This window comes from Manis javanica, chromosome 9 (assembly GCF_040802235.1).
Source record: "Manis javanica isolate MJ-LG chromosome 9, MJ_LKY, whole genome shotgun sequence".
NCBI lineage: Eukaryota > Metazoa > Chordata > Mammalia > Pholidota > Manidae > Manis > Manis javanica.
Genome location: NC_133164.1, coordinates 87,215,345 through 87,228,922, shown reverse-complemented (window position 1 = coordinate 87,228,922; position 13,578 = coordinate 87,215,345). Strand labels below are relative to the sequence as shown.

The 13,578-nt window shown below is 34.6% G+C and overlaps 1 protein-coding gene across 6 annotated transcripts in view; it reads left to right on the top strand.

Annotated features, from left to right (window-relative positions):
* Positions 1-13,578, top strand: part of ROCK1 (Rho associated coiled-coil containing protein kinase 1) — a 176,556-nt gene that overhangs the window by 90,650 nt on the left and 72,328 nt on the right. For all 6 annotated transcript variants that reach the window (XR_012121172.1, XM_037017969.2, XM_037017968.2 and 3 more), the window contains 2 exons: positions 7,671-7,830; positions 10,460-10,520. Coding sequence is in view for 5 of the 6 variants with exons in the window: in XM_037017969.2 (XP_036873864.1) it covers positions 7,671-7,830; positions 10,460-10,520 (221 nt within the window). In the remaining variant the exon portion in view is untranslated. The remainder of the gene's footprint in view (positions 1-7,670; positions 7,831-10,459; positions 10,521-13,578) is intronic.

Sequence of the window (13,578 nt, the reverse complement as noted above, 5' to 3'; positions counted from 1 at the left end):
CATGTAGTCCAGTTTTACGAATACCATTTATTGAAGGGACTGCTTTTCTCCATTGTATATTCTTGCCTCTTTGCCATATACTAATTGATCATAAAAGTATAGATTTATTTCTGGGTTCTCTATTCTGTTCCATTTTCTGTTTCTGTGCCAGTATCATACTGTTTTTTTTTTAATTTTTTAAAATGAAGGTATTACTGTATACACTTGTATGAAGGTTTCACTTGAAGAAACAATGCGGTTACTACATTCACCCATATTATCAAGTTCCCTCCCATACTCGATTGCAGCCACTGTTCATCAGTATAGTAAGATGCCACAGAGTCACTACTTGTTTTCAATGTGCTGCACTGTCTTCCGCATGGTCCCCCCACACCATGTGTGCCAATTATAATACCCCTCAGTCCTTTTCTCCCTCCCACCCCACCTGCCATCCCATACTCCTCCCCTTTGGTAACCTCTAGTGTCTTCTTGGAGTCTATGAGTCTACTGCTGTTTTGGTCCTTCAGTTTTGTTTTGCTGTTATATTCCACAAAGGAGGGAAATCATTTGGTACTTGTCTTTCTCTGCCTGGCTTATTTCACTGAGCATAACACCCTCCAGCTCTATCCATGTTGTTGCAAATGGTAGGAGTTGTTTCTTTCTTATGGCTGAATAGTATTCCATTGTGTATGTGTACCTCTTCTTTATCCATTCACCTAATGATGGACACTTAGGTTGCTTCCTTATTTTGGCTATTATAAATAGTGCTTTGATAAACATAGGGGTGTATATGTCTTTTTGAATCTGAGAAATTATATTCTTTGGGTAAATTCCTAGGAATGGAATTCCCAGGTCAAATGGTATTTCTATTTTTAGTTTTTTGAGGAACCTCCATATTGCTTTCCACAATGGTTAAACTAGCTTACATTCCCACCAGCAGTGTAGGAGGTTCTCCGCATCCTCGCCAGCATTTTTTATTCTTAGTCTTTTTGATACTGGCCATCCTAACTGGTGAGAGGTGATATATCATTGTGGTTTTTATTTGCATTTCCCTGATAATTAGTGATGTGGAGCTTCTTTTCACATGCCTGTTGGCCATCTGAATTTTTGGAGAATTGTCTTTTCATATCCTCCACCCATTTTTTAATAGGGTTATTTGCTTTTTTGTAGTCGGGATGTGTGAGTTCTTTATATATTTTGGATGTTAACCCCTTGTCGGATATGTCATTTACAAATATATTCTCCCATACTGTAGGATGCCTTTTTGTTCTGTTGATGGTGTCTTTTGCTGTACAGAAGCTTTTTAGTTTGATGTAATCCCATGTGTTCATTTTTGCTTTTGTTTCCCTTGCTCGAGGAGATGCATTCAGGAAAAAGTTGCCCATGTGTATATTCAGGAGATTTTTGCCTATGTTGTCTTCTTAAGAGTTTTATGGTTTCATGACTTACATTCAGGTCTGTGATCCATTTTGAGTTTACTTTTGTTTATGAGGTTAGACTATTATCCATTTTCATTCTCTTGCATGTAGCTGTCCAGTTTTGCCAACACCAGTTGTTGAAGAGACTGTCATTTCCCCATTGTATGTCCATGGCTCCTTTATCATATATTAATTGACCGTATATGGTTGGGTTTATATTGGGTCTCTCTAGTGTGTTCGACTGGTTTCTGGGACTGTTCTTGTGCCAGTACCAAATTGTCTTGATTACTGTGGCTTTGTAGTAGAGCTTGAAGTTGGGGAGCATAATCACCCCAGTTTTATTCTTCCTTCTCAGGATTGCTTTGGCTATTCATGGTCTTTTGTGCTTCCATATGAATTTTAGAATGATTTGCTCTAGTTTGTTGAATAATGCTGTTGGTATTTTGATAGGGATTGCATTGAATCTGTAGATTGCTTTAACAGGATGTCCATTTTGACAATATTAATTCTTCCTATCCATGAGCATGGGATGTATTTCCATTTATTGGTATCTTCTTTAATTTCTCTCATGAGTGTCTTATAATTTTCAGACTATAGTTCTTTCACTTCCTTGGTTAGGTTTATTCCTAGGTATTTTATTCTTTTTGATGCAATTGTGAATGGAATTGTTTTCCTGATTTCTCTTTCTGCTAGTTCATCATTAGTGTGTAGAAATGCAACAGATTTCTGTGTATTAATTTTGTATCCTGCAACTTTGCTGAATTCAGATATTAGAGCTAGTAGTTTTGGAGTGGATTCTTTAGGGTTTTTTCTGTACAATATCGTGTCATCTGAAAACAGTGACAGTTTAACTTCTTTACCAATCTGAATGCCTCTTATTTCTTTGTTTTGTCTGATTGCTTTGGTGAGGACCACCAGAACTATGTTGAATAAAAGTAGGGAGAGTGGTCATCCTTGTCTTCTTCCTGATCTTTAAGGAAAGGCTTTCAGCTTACTGCTGGTAAGTATGAGGTTGGCTGTGTGTTTGTCATATATGGCCTTTATTATGTTGAGGTACTTGTCCTCTGTATCCATTTTGTTGAGAGTTTTTATCATGAATGGATGTTGAATTTTGTCGAATGGTTTTTCAGCATATATGGAAATGATCATGTGGTTTTTGTCCTTCTTTTTGTTGATGTGGTAGATGATGTTGATGGATTTTCTAATCTTGTACCATCCTTGCATCCCTGGAATAAATCCTACTTGATCATGATGAATTATCTTTTTGTTGTATTTTTGAATTCAGTTTGCTAATATTTTGTTGAGTATTTTTGCAACTATGTTCACCAGGGATATTGGTCTGTAATTTTCTTTTTTTGTGGTGTCTTTGCCTGGTTTTAGTATTAGAGTGATGCTGGCCTCATAGAATGAGTCTGGAAGTATTCCCTCTTCTTGTACATTTGGGAAACTTTAAGGAGGATGGATGGGTGTTAGGTCTTCACTAAATGTTTGATAAAATTCAGCAGTGAAGCCATCTGGTCCACCAGTTTTGTTCTTAGGTAGGTTTTTTGATTACCAATTCAGTTTTGTTGCAGGTAATTCATCTGTTTATATTTTCTGTTTCTTTCTGGTCAGCCTTTGTATTTTTCTAGAAAGTTGTGCATTTCTTCTAGGTTATCCAGTTTGTTAGCATATAATTTTTCATAGTATTCTCTAATAATTCTTTGTATTTCTGTGATGTCTGTAGTAATTTTTCCTTTGTTATATCTGATTCTGTTTATGTGTGTGGACTCTCTTTTTTTTCTTGATAAGTCTGTCTAGGGGTTTATCTATTTTGTTTATTTTCTCAAAAGAACCAGCTCCTGCTTTCATTGATTCTTTGTATTGTTTTATTCTTCTTGATTTTATTTATTTCTGCTCTCATTTTTATTATGTACCTCCTTCTACTGACTTTGGGCATCATCATACTGTTTTGGTATAGCTTTGTGGTATAGCTTTGTATTATAGCTGAAATCAGGAAACATGACACCCCTCCAGCTTTGTTATTTAATAAGATCGCATTGGCTATTCAGAATCTTTTGTGGTTCTGTATAAATTTTAGGATTATTTGTTAAAATGACATTAGTCTTTTGATAGGGATTACAGTGAATCTGTAGATTATTCTGAGGTGACTATTTTAACAATATTAATTCATCCAGTCCATGAGCATGGAGTATCTTTCCATTGATTTGTATCTTCTTCAGTTTCTTCATCAATGTCTTATAATACAGGTCTTTGACCTTTTTGGTTAAATTTATTCCTAGGTATTTTTTATCCATTTTATTGTTTTATGCATTTGTGTTTTTAATCAAATTGTAGGGAAGTGAACTTACAAAAGAAAAATACAATAATGCTGGCTTTTGCATTTACCTACATGGTTATCTTTACTGGTGTCGTTTATTTGTTCTTTAGGCTCTGAGTTAGTGTCTAGTGTCTTTTATTTCAGCCTGAAAAACTCTCTTTAACATTTCTTAAAGGACATGCTTACTAATGACTAACTCTTAGCTTCCCCCCCCCCCCCCTAGTGATCTCTTAATTTCCTCTTAATTTTTGAAGAATAATTTTTCTGGATATAGAATTCTTGGTTGCAGCTGTTTTCTTTCAGCAATTTAAATATGTTATTCCACTGCCTTCTGGCCTCTAAGGTTTCTGCTTAGAAATTGGCTGTTAATCTTATTGAGAATCCCTTGTATTCATGAGTTATTTCTCTGTTGTTGCTTTTAAGATTCTGTCTTTGTCTTCACCTTTTGAAAGTTTATTATAATGGCTCTTGCGGTGGATTTGAGTTTTTCTTACATGAAGTTAGTTGAGTTTCTTGCCTGTGTAGATTTATATATCTCATCAAATTGAATAGTTTTTGGCCATTATTTCTTTAAATATTCTTTCTGCTCCTTGCTCTCATTCTGTGGGACTTCTATTCATTTTTTTATTGAGGTATCGTTGATATACAATCTTATGCAGGTTTAACATGATCAAAATTATAGTTACAGCATTCACCCATATTATCATTTCCTCCACACACACCCCATTGCAGTCACTGTCCATCAGCAATATAAGATGCTATCGAGTCACTACTTGTCTTCCCTGTGCTATACTCCTTCCCCATGACCCCCTACATTATGTGTGCTAATCATAATGCCCCTTATTCCCCCCCCTTCCTTCCTCCCCACCCACCCTCCCAAACCACTTCCGTTTAGTAACTTCTAGTCCCTTCTTGGAGTCTGTGAGTCTGCTGCTATTTTGTTCCTTCAGTTTTACTTTGTTGTTACACTCCACAAATGAGCAAAATCATTTGGTACTTGTCTTTGTCTGCCTGTCTTATTTCACTGAGCATAATACCCTCTAGCTCCATCCATGCTGTTACAAATGGTAGGATTTGTTTTTTTCTTCTGGCTGAATAATATTCCATTGTGTAGATTGCCACATCTTCTTTATCCATTCATGTACTGATGGACACTTAGGTTTCTTCCATATCTTGGCTATTATAAATAGTGCTGCAATAGACATAGTCCCTGGGACTTTTATAATAAATGTATATGTTGGTCTGCTTAATGGTCGTCCAAAAGATGATTTTTTCATTCTTTTTCTTTTCTATTTCTCACACTTGATAGTATCAGTTGTTCTATCTCTAAATTCTTGTTCTTCTGCCTCTTCATATCTGCTGTTGAACCTCTCTTGTGAATTTTCAGTTTCAGCAATTGTATTTTTCAGTGCCAGAATTTTTATTTGGTTCCTTTTTCTTTCTATTTGTTAAGATATCCTATTCCTGGTTTCCTTTAGTTATTTGTCCATTGTTTCCATTAGCTCTTTAAGCACATTTAAGACAGTTTATTTAATCATTCTTTAATAAATCCAATGTCTTATTTCCTCAGTGATATTTTGTGTCATTTTCTTTATTCCCTGTGAATGGGCCATACTTTTCCTGTTTCTTTACATGCTCTTTAATTTTTTTTGTTGAAAACTGGGTGTTTTGAAGGTTATAGTGTTACAACTCTGGAAGTAAGATCCTCCTCCCCCCGTCCCCCTGAGTTTACTGCTGTTGATTGTTAGGGCTTCAGTCATCCATGTATTTAGCGACTCTTTCAGACTATTTTAACAAAGTCTGTATTCTTGTGTGTAATCATTGAAACCCCCTTTCCACTTTCTCAGTGGTCAACCAGTGACAGATATTTCCTTAAGTGCTAAAAGTTAGCAGCCTCTTTCTTCAGTGTACATTCCCCTGCTTGTTTTTCTTAGATTTCAGTGTTCTGAAAAAGTTGTTTCTGATAGTTTTTGTGAACTTAAAGGTTACTTCAGTGGAGGTGTAGTTTCATAGAGCTCCTTATGCTGCCATTTTTGGTGATATAAGCTGCATTCTTTTTTAATGAACATGATTCCTGTATTACCAGTTATTTACTGAAAGGTAAATTTTCATAAGTGCAATACCCTGTATATCCATAGTATTTCTGTAAAGCTATCTTTCTCCCTAATTCTTATCTTATTCCTATTTATTAGCTCTGACACAATTATATGCTATTACCTAAAGCCTTAAATGTCTTAATTTAGAAGCAGCAACAATGACTTTTATAATCCTATCAGGATTTTTCCTATTTGCATCTCAAAATTTAAACAGGTAGAATTTGTCTCATTTTAAAACTACTCTAAAATGTCATCTATAAAGACTAGGTCCATCTGAAACAGCAATTGGAAATGCACCAAATATGCTGTTTCTTTTAAAATGCTTCTTCTATGTTAATTTTAAAGCAGGTTTCTTAGCTTCAGCACTAGGCCAGATAAATCTTTTTGTGGGTTGTCCTGAAGACTGTAGGCTATTTCATAGTAACCATGGTCTCTAAGCAGTAGATGCCAGAAGCATGCCTCCCCTAATTAGGAGAACCAGAAAATATACCCAGATATTGCCAAATATCTGGGGGCAAAATTGTTTTAAGATAGAGAACCACTGTTTTGAAGTAAAATTTGTGTCAAGACCATAATTGACTTATGTACTTCACTGGGAGAGACAATTTCCCCCTTTGCCCCTCATTTTACATAGTACTTACTAAGCTAGAATTGTCTAGTCAGGCAGTTCTCTTGGCCACTAAGGAAAAAGAATGGTGGAAAAGGTCTTTTCTCATTCATTATTAGTACTATAGCTTCTTTGGGTTAAATGTGTTGTTTCATCCCAAATTGGTCAAACAGTTCACTGTATCTGGTGTGCACAACATTGGTTATTTCTTGCCTGGAATACCCAGATATTCAATAGTAAAGTGATTCCTTTATATCAGAGATTAAGACCATGGAGGCAGGTTAGTTATTTTTTGTTTGTTTGCTTATCTTCTTCCTTTAAAGAAACATAAAATTATTCTATCTAAAATAATTATTCAATATTTGATGATAATATTTCAGTGATGTTTTATTATATTCTTTAAAACACATTTTTCTAAAAATTTATTTTTAGATGTACTCTCTGTAGCACATTCAAGCTCCAAAAGACGTTAATAGTATTGATTTCATGTTGGATTTTCTCTTCTGTTAAGAGTTAGGCATTGCCATGTATGGTTTTATATCATTAAGACTAAATGAGGCTTCCTCCCCATCAAGTTTATAACTCTTGCAAATTCTGTGCAAGTTATTTGTATGTTTTATATCCCTGCCCTCTTTTCCTAACAGACATTTAATAAATACCTCACTTAATTGTCCCTTAATCAGTTGATTCAGGGAAGGTAGCTAGTCGAAAAATAAAATTGAAAATACTCCTTGTGACTTAATCTTATAGAGCTATTAAGTGATCATCTAGATTCTAGAATAAAAATGTTTTAGTACCAAATCATTATGTTAGGACTACTAAAAAATAACCTTGCTTTCTAGTTTGCTGTAGAGCAGATTAACAAACAAAATACTGTATTTATAAACTAACCAGCTTTGACTACCATGCTGTAGTTTCTGAAAAGCTTTTGCTATAGTCCTAACTACTTTTGCATGCTTTATACTGCAGTGTTCTAAAACAAACCTTAGTAATAGTTGACTTGTACTTACTCAAATTAAACTTGAGGTATAGATGATAATTATAGGTAATTTAGAAGATAACTGTTTCATAGAATTATATAATGATCATTATCAGTAGATTGATAATCCTAATAAAGCTAACTTTAATAGGATCCAACCTATTTGGAATTTGTGGTTTGCAAATTATTTGTAAGAAACTGTTAGTAGTTGGTATGGAATCTTTGCTTCACTTTGTGTTTATATAAATTTGAATTTTGTTTCTGTTTTTAGCTGTAGCACCAGTTGTACCAGATTTAAGCAGTGACATTGATACAAGTAACTTTGATGATTTAGAAGAAGATAAAGGAGATGAAGAAATATTCCCTGTACCTAAAGCTTTTGTTGGCAATCAGCTGCCTTTTGTAGGATTTACTTATTACAGCAATCGTAGGTAAGTATGTTAAATATTACGGGTAGGTACTAATTTTGTTATAGTCATTTTACTTTCTTAGGGACATCAAAAATCATTTTGAGAACATTTAAAGTAGATATAATGGTATATAAAGAGATGACTTAATATGTCATTTTTCAACAATGCTTATCTAGTAATTCACATTTAATTTCAGACTCTTCCATATTTAGGACATATTTCAGAAATTCTTTGCTGAATGATACACTAGGTATCTTCAAGTTACAGCAATTAGTAGGTTAAAAGATTGTGATATTTTGGTTAATTTTGTTCTCCAAAGAGTTATGGTTTTATAATTACATTTTTGAATCAAATACAGTTTTCTAGCATTATCATGACAATATTGATGTTACCAAAGACCTGTAATTTTTAGTTCTTCAAAATTAAGTTATTCCTCCCCAAAACCACTAAATAATTCCTTCCCCAAACCACCAAACCAACAAATGAGTTCACTGTGTCTTATAGCATGTAAGACCTTGTGACCTTGGGCAAATAATTGTTTATATGTCCTTGTGACCTTTAACCTTTTGTGCCTCCATTTCCTCAAAAATAGGGGTGATGATGATGATAATATTTGTCTCATAGGGTGATTATAAGGGTTAGTTAAATCGAGACACAATAAACCACTTAGAACAATGCTTTGCATGGAATAAGTACTCAATATTAACTATTATTATCATTAGCAAGTTATTTTATCAAATGGACTTGAGATATAAGTTAAACATTTAACATTATTTCAGCATTCTGAACATTCCTTCATTCAAAAGACATTACAACTTACTATTTTATCAGGTGTATACCAAGCCCCAAGGTGCAGGGAGAAGAATGAATAGGATATAATACTTTTTCTTGAGATGTTCATATCTTAGTAAAGAAATGGATAAATTGTACAATATAGGTTGTAAGTGCTACACAATAGAAACCTAAGCAAAGTGCTATAACAATAAAATAGAGTAAACTATATGGCACATTTACTGGGTGTGTTAATTCTACTTACTAAATTTATTTTAAAATACGTATTTTTAATGAAATTATGCTCCTAGAATGGTATTAGATATTTGAATCACTTGGAGTAATTATTAAATTTCAGGTTATAGCTATCCTTATTTTAAAGTGAAGCATCTCCCCCTTTCAGTCAAAATCTTTTGTAAGACTCAGTTTGGGTTAAGTTTTGAAAACAAGAAGGCATTTTAGTCCTGCTTTATGAAATTTCTCCAGTAACCCAACTGTAAGACAATACTGAACATTTTATTGCATTACCAACCAGGGAGGTAGTGCTTGAGTTTGACCCTTAGTGAAGCCCATTATTTCCAGTGCTGCTTTCAGAGAAACTTAACTTGGCAGAAAGCTAAATACCAACTTCAGTTATATAAGATTTTAAATTTAGAAGATAATTAGAGATCAGATAGTCTGAACTCCTATTTCAGACTTCATTGCTATATGCTTTTATTTACATTACATAATGCAGAATCTCATACTGAATTTCTGAGACAATAGTGGAATCATGTTGATAGAATTTGTTATTTCTTACATGGGAACTTTACAAACCTGCTACATAGCACCTGTTTATTTGGTTCTCTGGTTTATCTGGATAATTTTCCAAGAAAAACATAGCAAGTGACATAATATTTTCCGGCTGTTCTCTTTTGGAGCACTCTTATATATGCTTAATGGTAGTTAAAAGACACTTGGTTATCTTCTCTTTTTTCTCTATTAATATCTACTGCATTAACAACTGGACCACAGCAGCTATGAAGTATACTGTAGCTATTTGATATCTTAAGAAAATTCTACTGGATACCCAAGGTGGTGACCGTAGTGAGAGTAGTGGGAGTACTACTGGCAGTAACTGGAGACTGGGAGAGGAGGCAGCAGCATTACTGACCATTACATAATGTTTATTAGCTTTGAAAAACTTTTTCATATGACCTACTTAGATCTGTTTCATAATCTCATATCTAAAGACCTCTAAAGATCATTAATATATTTATATGTAATTCTAACTTTATACTGTATTTAAAGAACCCTGCAAGCCTTGGAGTTCCAGAATATTAGCAGAACATCACCAGAACTTTGGTTCTGTTATTTCAACCACTTAGGCAAAAACTCTTATTAACTTTTTGCCCAGAAAGGCAATATCTTTCTTGGCTGAGGGGTAGTTGAGACAGGGGGACAAATTGTGCACATGTCTGCAGAAGTCAACAATTGCTTATCCCCAGCCCCAATCCCAAACCTCTTAAAAACTGAAAGTTTTTTAGTGATTTGTTTGGTGGCAAAGCCTGCCATAACCTGCTTTCATGGCCAAAAATCTAATAATCTAAGACTGTTTATGGCTTTTATTTAATCTGCTTGGTATGAATATTCATATGTTCTGCTGCAAGAAGAGTAAGGTATATAATTCCAGAATGCTGCTTCAGACCTGAGAGTTTTATTTAGTATTTATCATTTCTGTGTTATGTTTCTGAAATAAAGAATTATGAACCTGCATTCAATTTTTTAAAAGCAGAGCAAATACAATACTGAAAAAAATAGGCATGTAGTACTTGTTATTGGTTATAATTGGATGTTAAAGAGTTTTTTGTTTTGTTTACTTTTTAAAAACTTCTCCTAGATACTTGTCTTCACCTAATCCTAATGATAATAGAACTAGCCCCAATGTGGATAGAAGCTTGGTAGGTATTCTCTTATTGTTATTTTTTTTAAGTTGTTTAGTGGCTAATGTATTTTGCGTGCATGATATTAAATAAAAATGTATTGCTTCTGAATGTGTAGTTAGTGAATTTACATTTTTACAGCACTTTTAACTTACTGTCTCCTTCCTGTTTGATTTCTTGCCTGAATATCAAATGGGATATTATATCTGGATGCAGTTATTAAACTATGAATTTTTATACTGATTGACAGTGGTGGTATTTCTAATCTTTGAAATTAGGAGTTTATGACAAATCAGTATGGGATGTGACAATCAAAGGGTTTTGACAGGAAAACATGACACATTCAAAAGATTTAAATAAAGAGATACGATAAAATGTACATAACATAAAATTTACTTGTTAGACCATTTTTAAGTGTATATAGTTGAGTGGCATTAAGCATCTTTACACTGTTATACAAGCATCACCACCATCCCAGAATTTTTTCTTCATTCCAGACTAAAACTCTACCCATTAAACTCTCCGTTTCACCCCTCTCAGCCTCTTGTAACCACTCTACTACTTTCTATGACTTTGACTATTCTAGGTTTTTCATATAAATGGCATCATACACACAGTATTTGATATTTTGTGATTGTTTTATTTCACTTGCCATAATGTCCTGAAGGTTCATCCATGTTGTATCATTTATCAGAATTTCATTTGTTTTTAAGGCTAAAAATATTCTATTGTATGTGTATACCGTATTTTGCTTATTCATTAAAAAAACAGAGCTTAATGAAAGGACTGTAGGTGCTGTGAACAGGGTCAAGAGGAGCTATAAAGAGTGCTGAAGAACCCACTGATTTAACGTAAATGGGAAGAAGCCATTGCTCCTAGTCTGAAGGGGCAAGGAGAGACAAATCTTGTTACCACAACTCAGAGAAAGTCCAGAATCCATGAAAGAAAAGCATAGAACACAATATAGAGCACTGCCAGACCACCTGAAGGCAAAAAAACCCATACTTGTTTCTCCCATCTTCTCATTTCCTGCTGCTGTCTCCCATAGTGAAACCAACCTTAAAATTATAGGGCTGTGGAACCCAGGTAATGCAGTCTATAGGTATCAAGGCAAACAAGGGCAGAGGATGGATCTTCAAGGCTAGAAGGGCAGAGAGAGCAGGTAGAGAATAACCAGTACAGTCAGCATCATCTAATTTGTCTGCTGAAAATTGCTGTAGAAAGTACATATTAGAGGGTCCTTTCTATTGTTCATACAGCTCATGTTCATGAGGCAGAGGCTTAAAAACACACTTGTTTGCTTACATTTGAGAAGGTCCTTTGGGATCAACCAGGACTTTATTTAAAAATAGCAGAAATTATTATCTGGCTATCCTTAGAGCATTTTTTGAACTCTTTATGTCCTACAGCCTACATATTTTCCACTGAGGAAGGGACTAGGTAGCTATCATTTTTTAAGAGCTGGTGTAGTTCTTCTCTTTCTCTCTGATATATTTATTCTTATATGTAAGAGAACACATGAGGGGAAGGGAAAGTGAGAAAATAGGTAAAAAACTACATGAGTGCCTGTTAGCTGTTTTGGCCATCATTCTTTTTTTTTTTTCTTTTTAAAGTATCATTGATATACAATCTTATGCTCAGATTTCACATGAGCAACATTGTGATTATTGCATTCCCCCCTATTATCAAGTCCCCACTACATGCCCCATTACAGTTACTGTCCATTAGCATAGTGAGATGCTACAGAATCACTACTTCTCTTTTCTATGCTATACTGCCTTCCCTGTGCCCTCTCTATTTTATGTGTCCTAATCATAATACCCCTTAATTTCCTTATGCCTCCCTTCCCACCCACCCTTCTCAACCCTTTTCCCTTTGGTAAACGCTAGTCCATTCTTGGAGTCTCTGAGTCTGCTGCTGTGTTGGTCCTTCAGTTTTTGCTTTGTAGTTGTACTCCACAGATCAGTGAAATCATTTGGTACTTGTCTTTCTTTGCCTGGCTTATTTCACTGAGCATAATACCCTCTAGCTCTGTCCATGTTGTTGAAAATGGTGGGATTTTTATTCTTCTTATGGCTAAATAGTTTTCCATTGTGTATATGTACCACCTCTTCTTTATCCATTCATCTACTGATGGACACTTAGGTTGCTGGGGATAACTACATAGTGCTGCTATAAACATAGGGGTGCATATGTCTTTTTGAATCTGATCATGTTTCCTTCGGGTAAATTCCTAGGAATGGAATTCCCAAGTCAAATGGTATTTCTATTTTTAGTTTTTTGAGGAACCTCCATATTGCTTTCAACAATGGTTGAACAAACTTACATCCCCACCAACAGTGTAGGAGGGTTCCCCATTCTCCACATCCTCACCAGCATTTGTTGTTGCTTGTCTTTTGGATGTTGGCTGTCCTAACTGGTGTGAGGTGATATCACATTGTGGTTTTAATTTGCATTTCCCTGATGATTAGTGATGTGGAGCATCTTTTCATGTGCCTGTTGGCCATCTGAATTTCTTTGGAGATGTGTCTGTTCAGATCCTCTGCCCATTTTTCAATCAGGTTATTTGCTTTTTGGGTGTTGAGGCATGTGAGCTCTTTATATATTTTGGATGTTAACCTCTTATCAGATATGTTGTTTGTGATTATGTTCTCCCATACTGTAGGATGCCATTTTGTTCTGCTGATGGTGTCCTTTGCTGTACAGAAGCTTTTTAGTTTGATGTAGTTCTACTTACTCATTTTTGCTTTTGCCTGCGGAGATACGGTCATGAAAAAGTTGCTCATGTTTATATTCAAGAGAGTTTTGTCTATGTTTTCTTCTAAGAGTTTTATGGTTTCATGACTTACATTCAGTTCTTTGATCCATTTCGAGTTTACTTTTGTGTATGGAGTTAGACAGTAATCCAGTTGCATTCTCTTATGTATAGCTGTCCAGTTTTGCCAACACCAGTTGTTGAAGAGGCTGTCACTTCTCCACATTGTATGTCCATAGCTCCTTTATCATATATATAGTGTGTATATATATATATATATATATATATATATATATATATTGACCATGTATGTGTGGGTTT